Source organism: Zosterops lateralis, assembly GCF_965231275.1.
Source record: "Zosterops lateralis genome assembly, chromosome: 1".
Lineage (NCBI taxonomy): Eukaryota > Metazoa > Chordata > Aves > Passeriformes > Zosteropidae > Zosterops > Zosterops lateralis.
The window spans coordinates 85689598-85702016 of record NC_139762.1 but is presented as its reverse complement, the minus strand read 5'-3'; the positions used below and the strand labels follow the sequence as shown (position 1 = coordinate 85702016).

At 44.0% G+C, this 12419-nt stretch overlaps 1 protein-coding gene across 4 annotated transcripts in view; it reads right to left on the bottom strand.

The window, feature by feature from the left end:
- FHOD3 (formin homology 2 domain containing 3) overlaps window positions 1–11041 on the bottom strand; it is a gene marked incomplete at its 5' end in the record, with an annotated part of 370951 nt that extends 359910 nt beyond the window's left edge. For all 4 annotated transcript variants that reach the window (XM_083878098.1, XM_083878101.1, XM_083878099.1 and 1 more), the window contains one exon: window positions 10877–11041. In XM_083878098.1, the coding sequence (XP_083734224.1) occupies window positions 10877–11041 (165 nt within the window). The remainder of the gene's footprint in view (window positions 1–10876) is intronic.
- Between the last annotated feature and the right edge of the window lie 1378 nt (window positions 11042–12419).

The window sequence follows — 12419 nt, the reverse complement described above, 5'->3', positions numbered from 1 at the left end:
CAAGAATGCTTTTAAATACCTGTCTTTCATAACACAGAAAAGAAAAAAAAAAGAATTTCAAGCCAATATATTTTTACACAAATATTCAAGTGCTAATTCTTAATTAAAAATGTTAGGCTCTTGCTGTGCTTTTAATCTTCAGGAGTCACATTTTTGGGCTTTTCCCATCCAACTATACAGACATTCTTTTAAAAAAAATTTAAAAAAAGAACCTTGCTGTGTAACAGACAGGATCAGACTTAGGACCTATAGGACTTAATGCTTTGAGACTATCAAAACAAAAACAGGTGACACCACAATGCAATCACTTATTCTCTAGAATATAGTTAAATGATCCATCAAATAGTAAAGACTTTCATAAACTAAAACTATGGCTGAATACTAGTCAGTGATGTGAGGAAGCTTACAACTGCGTTCCATTACCTGGTTTCCTGGAACCATTAATCTTTTTTGATACAGCCCCTGAAAGGCAGCCTAAACAGTATCCTCTTCATCTTTATACAAATGACCATTAGGAAACACTTCCTTCAAACCCCTTGATGAGAGAGAAAAAGACTAAAAGGAATTCTGAGAACTTTCAAGCTAAACACATGTATAAATTATAGGCACATCTAATTAGCAAAAAAAGAATTCTGTATCTTGAGATAATTCTCTCCGTTATAACAAGTTCCCAGATTTCAAACTTACTACAGGTAGTCATTTCTCCAAGGAGCACATTTCTGAGTGCTGATCACTTCTCTTTAGCAAGATGCAATGAAGGAACCAAAAAAAACAGATTCAGAGTCCCTGAATAACAAGTTCAGAAACTCAAAGATATGGGCACACCCTAAGCTTAACATAAATTCACATTGATACTGGTGGTGTTTTCAGCCACATTTCAAAACTAAGCAAAAAACATTAAGAAGACCGAAAATCTAAAAGCATAATTCAGCAGCATCTAAACTGAGACAGCAATTTTAAGTGTCAGAAATTATACTTCTTTTACTTTTAAAAGATGAAGATTTTGTTCCACCACTTTCCCCCACAACTCTCAGCTTTGTCAGATAAATGACTCCTTTTTCATTCTAGACAAACCTCAGTCTAGAAGAAGCATAACTACAGTAATGCACACATAAGGAAGAATAACATCCAGTAATCCCACCATACAGTAGCTGAAACAATACTTTTGAAACAATACAAGCAGACTTTTTAATTAGGCTAAAAAAAGCAGCAATTGAAATCAGCATCTAAACAAGAACACATTGCTGTCTACAAGGCAAGTATAACAAATCTAAATGCACTACTTGCAGTTATTTAAGCTCACTTCTGTGCAAAAATAAAGGGGACATAACCAAGTAAAATAATGAGCAATACCACAGTATAAAGTGAAGGCTGTATATAAGACAGGACAGGAATGCTCGGGTCACAGTCAAATACAACTGTGGATACTAAACCCAGACGAGTTGCATTTCTTTCTGCCTTGTGTAGTCACAGACAAAAACACCTCATGTATTATAATCAAACCAGAACAAAAAAATTCCCAGTAAGATGACAGTCCTTCAGCTGTGACCAGCAATGATCATTGCAATGCATGAATCATTTAGAATGCTCATACAGGATAAATCAGTCACGTCTGTCTGAAATAAAATACACTGCTTCTCCACTTGTGAATGAAGCCTGCCTGCCTTACTCATAGTCACTGGGGTTACAGGTCACTTGCATTTATAACTGAAGCTCGAATCAACTAGTAGCATGGTTGAGTACTTGAAAAGGAATGATGAAAACACTAAAATAACACATGTAGAGACTGATAAGCACAAAAAGTGTAATTTAGCAGCACCTTTTCTTCCTCAGTAACACAGGTTTTTTTAAAAATACCTATTTTCAAATCACATTACGATTTCCTATAAAGATGCCTAAAGAAAAGAGTGTGATGAAATGTGCATCATGAGGGGGACTTCTGAAATTCAGAAAGCCTTAGGACCAGCAGAGTTTCATAACAAGACATATGTGAATCTGCATCTCCTTGGCACTCACCACTAATAAAGCTTCCCAGTCCTTGCACCATTTTGACAAAAATAAGTAAACCCAAACCAAAAGACAAAATCCTGCAAATTCACTGACTTTTTAGAGACAATAGTCAGATGAGGTTCTTCCTCCTGTGAGGCAGGGCAGCACAGAACAATCTTACAATTTCAGCAATCTGAAGCAGGTATTCCTAATTCTCTGCCTGGCAAATCTGGAAGGGTCTTCCATGACAGAGACACCAAGACCTCCTATAAAGAGGGCAGAGGACTCAAGATTTTCACAAGCCAAGTCCCTCACAATGCTAGAGCTGAAGGGGAAAATAACAACCCTTTGTGTGTGGAGTCAAAGGTCATGCTCCAGGGCCAGCTGCTGCAGTATGGTAATAAACAGAGTGTAGATATGGGGGGTTTTTTCAATTTTTTCACTACCTGTAAAATACCAAGTCCTTCCAAGTACCAGAAGTCTTTTAATGTCTACTCCATAGCTAGAATGGGTTCATCACTGCCACTTGGAGAAAACTCAGAGGAAAGAGAAAACTTTTTATTCCACACTGAGAAAAAACAGGCACAAGTCCCCACTCGGCATTTCAGTAGCACAAATGAGATTCCTATTGGTTTCCTGACTGCACACTCCACTATTAAGCTCTTTCCTTGGAAGCCTTGCCATAATGAAGTAAGAAAGCAGTTGCAATGTGCTTTTTCAACTAGCTTTACCTGGCATATGACACTCAGATAAGCAACCTGGCTGGCACAGCATTGAGAGCTACAAGTGTCTTCTTTGCCAGGCCCCAGATCATGCCAGGCGGTTCACACTGAACATGCAGAAAAACCCCACCAGACCAACTCCAGGGACGTCATCTTCTCCTTGTTGATAACAAAGCCATCCAAAAAAAAAAAAAAACAACAAAACAAAGCCATCCAAAACAAAACAAAACAAAACAAAACAAAAACAAACTAAAAAAAAAAAAAAAACACCACTAAACAGAAAATCCACAGACGTCTCACCAGCAATTGGAGCAGCTACTTTACCTCTGATGCTATTACTTGTGGCTGCTACAGTGAATTTACAATTCTAAACAAAATACTTATTTTCTCAATTTTCATTTACAAAGAAGGACTCATTAGTAAATCTGAAGCAACTATCTGCAAGAAGCAGCACTGAAATGTCCCTTATTTTTATTTTTTAACAAATATCAAAATTACTTAAAATTATCTTTTTAAACTGGCATAGTCTGTAGCTTCTAGAAGAGAAGACAACACAGAAACCAAGATGAAAGTAAGCTTACTTTCTTTCCTAAATAGGGAAATACAAGCTATCTGTATTTCTGTAATGTAGGTGCATTTTATTCCAATATAATCATGCATACTGTGTACAAGAGGAAAAGTGTATTGCCGTATCTGTATCACTACAGTTAAAGCAATAAAACTGCACATAATACAGCTTACTACTTTTGTGGCTCATGAACATAATATTTCAAGCCATACCCAACCCTCCACTACTGCATGTAATCACACACACCTGACTTTACTTTGTATTACAACTTGTTTGTTTATGCAGCTTCTTCTTATCATCACAATACTAAGAGTCTAATTGTTAGTAAACAAGAGTTTAATTGTTAGTAAACACAAGACAACACTGTCTCATTTTTCCAAGTATATATACTTTGTCATAAAAACCTCTCTAGAACTACAACTAAAAGAAGACAAGGTGCTTTTCCAGTCACCCCATCCTTTCTGTTCAGCCTAACGATCACTGCCATGTAAAATGATGACCAATATGACCAAAAGATTAATACTAATGCATAGCCCATGATTAACCATAGCAATTAGGTATGCAGGGTCAAAATTAGAAATATTCCAGGATTTTTTTGAATAAAATAAATAAATATCCTCCTCACAAAATAGATAGAGGGTCAGTTGAGAAGTATAACTACTAAAGTCAAGTAGTCATATAGTCATACTGAAAGTAAAGGAAGAAGTCTACGCCTTTTTTTTTTTCTTTTTTTTTTTAAAGCATCCTTAAAATGCTGGGAATGACAGAATTACTTCTTTTTAACTGTTTGGAATTGGAAACCACAATGCATTTTTGTGGTACATATGTGTTAAGCTGATGACGTGGACAGTGAACTTCCAAGTCTTCAGTAGTTTCATATGCCAGATAGTTGCAGATGTTTCTAGGTAGCTGGGCCTACTAGAAAGCTCACTACTACTATTGTCCCAACTTGTTCCACTGCTAAAAATATGTAGCAACATTCCTTGCTGTCTTATTAATAACTGTAATACAATATGAAGTTAGTATTAATATAACGCAATCCAGGTTGTGTGGAAAGTGATGACAGAGGTGTAAGTAGCTGGCACTCTTTCCTCTGAGCTGGTAATGAAGTAGAATCTTAGCACATAGGTATAGCCTACTCAAGCAGCATTTACCAAAGGAGCTGTATAGCCCCAGCCCGGACCACTTCAGGTCACTCAAAAATACAAAACACCTTTTGAAAGAGTAGAGGTACCAACCTGTCCTGGCTGAATTCCAGCCAGAGAAATGGACTGTAAAACCAAGTAGGGCTGTCATCAGTGATAATGTGATGGATGGGTGAGTTACAGCCCAGCTGCCTTGCATACACTTCCACAAAGGTTGTAACGCTCATCGTCACAACCCAGTGAGTGAGATCAGACAGAAAGAAAAGGTATTCTCATTTAGACCCTAATTAAAGGCAAGGTAGGATAGCTGTGGACGCACTAGGGAGTGAAAACTCTTCTAAAACATTGTGAGAACTCCTGTTCTTATTTAGAACTACACAGAGAGAAGAAGAGGAGATTGCAACATGCCAAGTCCCACATCTCTGACTATTCCTTTACCAACATAGATATGAACTGCAGTCATCTTAGTTTCTTGCTTAGTTAATCCACTACTAATCTTCACACAAGAAGAAGTTGGATGAAATGAGGTATCTATAAACTTGTTTGGAGAGAAAGCATCAAAATTTGGAACTGCAAGTAGGAGATTTGTAGCCAAGGTCAGACTTCTTCCTATTAATCTCCTTTCTTTGACTAAGAATCTCCAGGAAACACAGGGTGATGCAAATTTTCAGAGGCTGCATCTGAACAAGCTGTAATTTTAAAATTTAGTGGAATCCTGAGAACTACCAGTACACTCACTCCTGTCATTCTTGACATAGATGTCTACGAAGGCTTTTTGAGCTATGATCAGCCAAACTCAGTGACTTGCAAGAGAGGTGTCCAAGTCAGGAATTGAATCTCTGGGATAGATCTGTGTCCCTACTTTTAAAACATAGCTTTTAAACCTAGATAAAACAACAGAACTGAACCACAGCTTGTCCAAACCATAACTTGTCAGAAGAATCTTGCAAGAACTTCAAAGCCATCTTACCTTAAAGTGACAGAGGTAAAGCCAGGCATTTGACAATTACTTTGTATCTGTTCTACAGGTATTTCTGCTCCTTTGAAGGCCCACACCGCAGAAGACAGTAAACTGTTGGAGACTGAGAAGCTTTTCACAGTTGTGCTTTAGGGCGGGTGTTTATACTCCCCCAGAAAAGTGCGCTTCACACAAGACTCTGATGCAGCTTGTGCTGTGAAGTCAGGAGACAGAGCACTATCCTACACCTGCTCTGCCCTCATAAATAATTCTCTATAAAATTCAAGCACACTAGACTGCTACAAGGTCAATCTCTTGAAGAACAGGAATTTGTCAGCTCCAGAAATACTTGACTAGAGTCCGAATACTTTGGAAACCTTTTGGAAACAACCTGTGTGTTAAATCCCTTCTTCTCTTGAAGGATGAAAAAAGGATGATGTCCACCTGCCTCAGGAGGAATATAAAAGACTTATGTGTCTTGACAGCCCCCTCATCTAAAATATTTCCCAGTCCTCAGCAGTGACACTCACAGAAGATATCAGCCAGTTTCTCTTAAGTGTGGGTTTGTTTTTCCCTGGGAAAATGACAGTATTCCAGTTTACATCTTCTATTCTTCAGCTCCCATTAACGACATAATGACTAACCCAAAAATTCTCTCTTCAGAGAATAGCTGCTCTATTCACCAGTACCTCCATCAGGATCAATATTCAAACCATACTTTCTTCTTTTTCTGCCTAGCCTCTATGGATCAACACATTACTACTTAATGCCAAGGAAACCCAGGGAAGAGGAGCCAGCTGGTAGGTTTACTACTCTCAGAAAACCTGAGGCTGCTGCCAGGATATAGCCTGGCACAGAGTTCAATGCCAGAGCTGAGCTCCACGGCAGGACACAACCAGGGGAACTACTCCTGCTATCAGTTTACATCACACCATGCCTCAGAGTGAGCCTTGGCTCTAATGTAGGGCTACATCACAGCAGCTGAAGACGGAAATGTGGATGGTTCTTTATGAATGAAACTCCTGAATCCCTCTAGCGCTCACTGGATTTATTTGCTCATACCACTGTTTTCTGAATGACAGTGTTCCTAATTACAAATTCTTGGAAGGGATTTAAACACAGGAGTTGTCTCCAGGTTTCTCAGCGGGAGAAGGAGGTCAGAACAGTTATCCTTATAGCACTGTAACTCTCCTTTACACCATCACCACCTGTACACCATACTCATAGAAAGATTTTTTTTTGTCGTTGTTTTCCATTGTTACATAAATTTTTCCATGCTACACAAACATTTCAATCACATTTTCTCGATAAATCAGGCAGCGTGATGTTCTGTATTATTGCAAAGATGTATTTCTTAGAGAGCTGACCCAACACTGAACATTAGTGTTGCATGTGAAAACACACTACGGCAACATACTCAGCATGCTGTAATTATGTGAATAAGTTACAATGAAGAAGATCTCTAAAAAAAGCACACCATTTGACATTGGCTATGTATATATAGCTACTCTCCTGAGCGACCCTATGTCAGCAAGTTATAAGTATCAAGTAACTCAAAGCAATTCAAAACCAACAAACCCAATGTACTGAATTAGATTCAAAGAGCATTATTGGCACAGGGCCTGAGCCACAAATTTAGACCCAGTTCTGAATTTTCCCAAGGTTCACAGAAATGGGCAAAAGGGACATCTGAAATCAGAGTCCAAACTAGATCCAGTTCTATTTCATGCAACAGACAGTAAGAGTGACCTAAAATCCTCATAAACAATAAAAACCAAATTCAAAATGGCACCTTAGGCAGCCAAATCAATATAGGCAAACCACAAAAACTCTGCAACGTGGCGTAGTTACTCAGCAAGAATTTGTAGATGTGGCTAAAAATACTGTAACAGAATTTGTGGTACTTCATTGCATCATCAACTAGGATGGTATGTTATCATCTGGGACCAAATCACTCATAACCACAGGGGACAGCTGAAACAAGCATTCCTGATGGCAGTGCCCTGCCCCACGAGGCTCAGTGTGCATGCCAAACAGAACTGAGCACAACCCAATGAACAGCAAGCCGCTGTATGCATAGATGTCGAGAAAAGTATGTGCACTGAGAGAAGCAAGGGAAAAAAAGAGGGAGGAGGATATAATTACGCATCCAATTCCAAGTGAAAGCAAGATTGCAGAAACTCTTCTTATCAGTTTTCCCTATCAACCAGCTTAGGTGCTCCACATTATTCAGGGTAGTAAAAACCACCCCAGACGTTACTCTCAGAACTCAGTTTCTTAACTTCCCAGAGAACCTACACAAGGATCTAAAAACATCGCTGCTCAGAAGACAGTGTGTAGATATAGACTTGCATCCAAACTCAAGTAAAATTTTAAGTTTAAGGAAAAGAAGCAGTAAAACCAACATGTGAAATTGAGCTGTATTTCTGAAGAACTAGAGTGAAGAAATCCTGCCCTTTGGAGTCAAGCTAGAACATCTGTTGGTTACAAAAAAGCTACTAATGATATACTATGACAGGTCTGAATGTCAAAGCATTTTTCGTTTACTTTTTAAATGGTTTTCTTAATAATTGTTTATAATGTTTAACTTACAATGAATTGAAATATACAAGTTGTTTTACTAACTACAAAAATACCACCGTCACTGCACTGTCGTCATTACTAATTTCAAGACAGCAACAGCAAAATCTGACCCTATTGAAGTGAGCTGGTTTCCTGCTACTGACTTCATCCTATCAAGTACATCCCACAGCAGTACATCATCTACAAGATGTGCAAATCATGTAGTGATGTGAAGGCAATAGTTGGCAACTCTGTTCAGAGAGTAAGTGAATGTTCACTTAAGTCAAGAGATGGCAACCTAAAACTCTCTGGAAAAAAGCCCAGCACTGATCATTCAAACCTGCTGGCAAAAATTCGACCAGTTTATATAGCTTCAGAAATTATTTAGACTTTGGTGTTCTATGCATTTCATCATCATCATAGAAAGGCTTGGGTTGAAAGAGATCTTAAAGTTCCAACTCTCCTGTCACGGGCTGGGATACCATTTGAGCTAGAAACTCCTAGGTCTGTTTCAAGCTATTTTACTCTGGACACTGTGATGATACTAAATGGACCACCAATCCATTAGCCCACTAATTTTCAAAGTAATAAATCAATCAAACCTCAGATGTGTCAATGTGAACCGACACCTGAATTTCCACCTATGCTCTGCTTTGACAGCTGCATTCCTCTAGGATCAGAATCTGCCCTTATCTCTGGGGGAAATGGAGCAAAATTCTTCTTAGTCAAATAATGAGATGATCTTCTCTTGACCAGTGAATATAGTCTTGAGGAAAAGCTGCAGAAAGAATATGCCCACCTCCCAAAAAGAAAACAGAAGAATGCAACACAAATCAGTTAATTCTACAGAATTAGAGGCACAAAGATGTAATGCCAAACACAGAAATGCTGCCCTAACAGCAAGTGCAAACACAGAACTATGCTTTCATCATAATGAATAAAGGTAAACAACTCTAATCAACCAACACTTTTTTTTTATTCAACCTTATAGAAGCCAAGCGATAGCCAAGAGACATAATTAAGGCACTCTAGAAACAGGCAGTGGCTCTGGAAACACAAAGGTAACTGTAACCATGTAAGCAGATTTCAATGGGCCTGCCTACACCCTCACAACAGAAAGAAAGTATTTATTTGGAAGAGCCAGAACCTCAGATTAACAAGCCACTGGGCTGGGACTGGCTCTAGCAGAGCAGCTCTCTGTCAATAGCCGGGTTTACAGCACCGCTAGGGACACAGACCATCTCCCACCCAAAGTCTGCAAGTCCACTTCCCAAACATCAATTAAACTTGAGAAATGCTGCATGCAGAAAGACTGGGCAGGAGTTAAGCACATACAAGTGGCCATGGATTTTGGCTGGCTCCTAAGACACTAAACCAAGGTAGTGGTGGTGTTAATATAAAAAGTTACAAAAATTGCCAGGAAAGTATTCAAACGAAAGCAAAACATAACACAGTGAAATACCCCTCTGAAAATGAGGCTGAATTAACTCTAAATCCAGATTTTAAACTATCTCTTTATTTACTTCATTAGGTGTCAGAATCCATCCTGCCTTTCTTTTAATTAGCTCTAACTCAAAAAGAAAAAAAAAAGCCTTCCATGAAAACAATGGGACCACTCTCTGAATTGGGGACGACTGAGCACATGAAAACAGAATTGACCCAGCACACCAAGAGCTTCCAAAGTTTTTGTGCTTTAGGCAGAGCTCCGTTCACTGGATGCTGTATCCTTGGCAACTATTATGTGAGGAAACCGTTCTACAAATGCAAAACTTCTGTCTGCTCCATGAGCTTTTCTCTGAAATACTTTTATGGGGGGTTTGGATATCCTTAAATCTAAGGGGACACACAGCCCTTTGTCATCTTTCCGCAGGCTCCCATGAGAATAATACAACAAGTGTTGTTAAGAGAGTATTTTCCTCCCACTTCATCACAGAGCAAATAAAAGTTTTACAACTTTTACTTTGTAGGGGGAAAAAAAGAAAAAGTGGCATTTTTTCCTTTCTTCTTCAGTGCACTCTGCAGAACTAATGTGCAGATACAAGATAATAATGAAAGGACATTATTATTATGTCAATCAATGGCATTGCTTTGAAAACTAAAAATTCAAGGATAATGCTTGGGTGCCTGATTTCAAGGGCAGAGCTAGAGATGCCAGCACATGCATTAGGAGAAGCATGCAGGCAGAGATAGGTAAGACTTGACAAGGGCCATGCTGCAGCTCTTCGCAAGAGGGACCAGCAGCACCGATTGTTTCAAGGGCAGCAGACGCTGCTATTTTTACCAAAGCCCCGGCTGGAACTGCCTGGCTCATTAAACCTCACCGGGGCTAAGCCCGGCTCCTGCCGGCGCGACCCGACACACCGCCTTATCCCGCAGTATCCCGGATACCGGGACAACGCTGGCCAAGGACAGGCACCGAGTACTTGATACCCGACTTGGGCTTCGCTTTGATGAGGCTTTTCTTCTCCTGGGGAAAGCGTCGGGCAACTGCAGCTAAAGCAGAGGCGGGAGCTGCCCTTGAGGGCGTTTTGGGAAGGCAGGAGAGCAGCAGAGGGAACCCCCCGCCGCCCCCCGGGGCCTCTCCCCAGGGCTTAGGGAGATGCCGACACTGCCGGGCGAGGGATAGCGCCGGCGGAGGCTCGGGAACCGGCGGGGCGGCCGGGGCCGGGCGCGGAGATTGGGCTGCCTCCCCTCCGGGGCCGGGGCCGCCCGCCGGGCTCCGCTCCCGGTGCGGGGCTCTGCTCCCGGTGCGGGGCTCTGTTCCCGGTGCCGGGCTCTGCTCCCGGTGCCGGGCTCTGTTCCCGGTGCGGGGCTCTGTTCCCGGTGCCAGGCTCCGCTCCCGGTGCGGGGCTCTGCTCCCGGTGCGGGGCTCTGCTCCCGGAGCCGGGCTCCGCTCCCCCGCTGGCATCCCCCCGCCCTCCCCGGTCGGTACCTTCTGCGGGGCGCGGAGCAGGCGGTGCACCCCGGCCAGCTGCGTGGCGAGCGGGATGTCCTCGCGGAAGGTGTAGAGCGGCGGCCGGGTGGGCTCGGGGAAGTTGGTGCTGTTGAAGGGGTCGGTGTCATCCAGCAGCTGCACCCGGCACACCAGCGTGGCCATGGCGCGGCCATCCACCGCCGCGGCCGGGCGGGCGGGGAGCGGCTCCCCCGGTCACCGGCACCGAGCGCTGCCTGACGGCGCTCCCGTCCCCGGCGCAGCCCGGCCGGCAGCCTCTGTCCCGGTTCCCGAGAGAGAGAGCGAGCGCCTCACAGCCGCCGCGCCCCGGGGAGCCGGCCCATGGCCCCTTCCCCGCCGGGATCCGCAGTGCGAGCGCGCTTCAGGCCGAGCGAGGAGGAGGCGGCGCCGGAGCCGCGGGGCGCGGGCAGAGCGGCGGCAGCAGCTCCCCCATTCCCGGCCGCTGCGCGCCGAGCGGGCAGCGGGAATGCAGCGGGAATGGCCCGGCCGGCACCGGCTGCCCCGGCCCCGCCACGGCCCGCAGCGCCCCCCCGCGGCCGCGCCGCCGCCACGCCTCCCCCGGCCCGGGGAGACCTCCCCCCGCCCGGCGGGAAGAGACAAGGACCGGGATATCCCCCGCCTCCCCCGGCCCGGGGAGACCTCCCTCCGCCCGGCGGGAAGAGACAGGGCCGGGATATCCCCCGCCCCCGCCGGCAGCGCCCGCGGCCCCGGCACACGCACGGACAGAGAGAGGGAGAGCCAGAGGGGCGAGCGGGCCCGCTGCACCAGCCCCGGCTCCCGGCAAAGGGCGCGTGTGCTGAGCTCGGTCCTGCGCTCACAAACGTCCCAGATGTCCGGAATCTTCAGTTTACTATTCACTCCGTTCCAAATAGAAGCTTTAAAGAAATTTTTAAAAGGAGTTTTAGAAACTGGGTGTTTGACACGAGGTGGTTTTTCCGCACTTGTACAACACCCTTTCTGCCATTCGGGTGTGCACACCCGGGCCCTTGGGCTGCCCAGAGCACAGAGCCGGGGCAGAGTTCCCATCCCGGACGGGAGACCGCCTGTCTTTGCATCTCGGCTCTCTCTTGCTATAGGCCTGCTCTTTCTTTCTTTCTTTTTTGGGAAAATGGGGACGAGGTGCCAAGCTCCTGGGTGGGCGCAGGGCAGAGCACTGCACTCTGTTACCCTCCCTGCAAACTCATCTCTGGGGATTCGGGATGCGCACCCTGGTCTTCACTGCTGGGAGCTCGGGAAAGAGCCATGAAATCAGGTGAAATGCAGAGAACGAAGGGTCTCACCTGTGGGAGCGGCTGCATTTGCACAGGCTGAGCATCTGCCCAGGGGGTGCACCGTCCTTAAAGCCCTGGTTTACAGCCTCCCATCCTTCACAGACAGAACTGTGGGACAAGAGCTGTAGCACTGTGAGAACTGGGGGATTTACCACAGAAATGTGTCTTAGGCAAGAAAGTATGACCTCCAGATCATAGTGTTTGCATGAAGCAACAGTTTCCTCCCAAGATGATTACTGACTTGGGAGTAT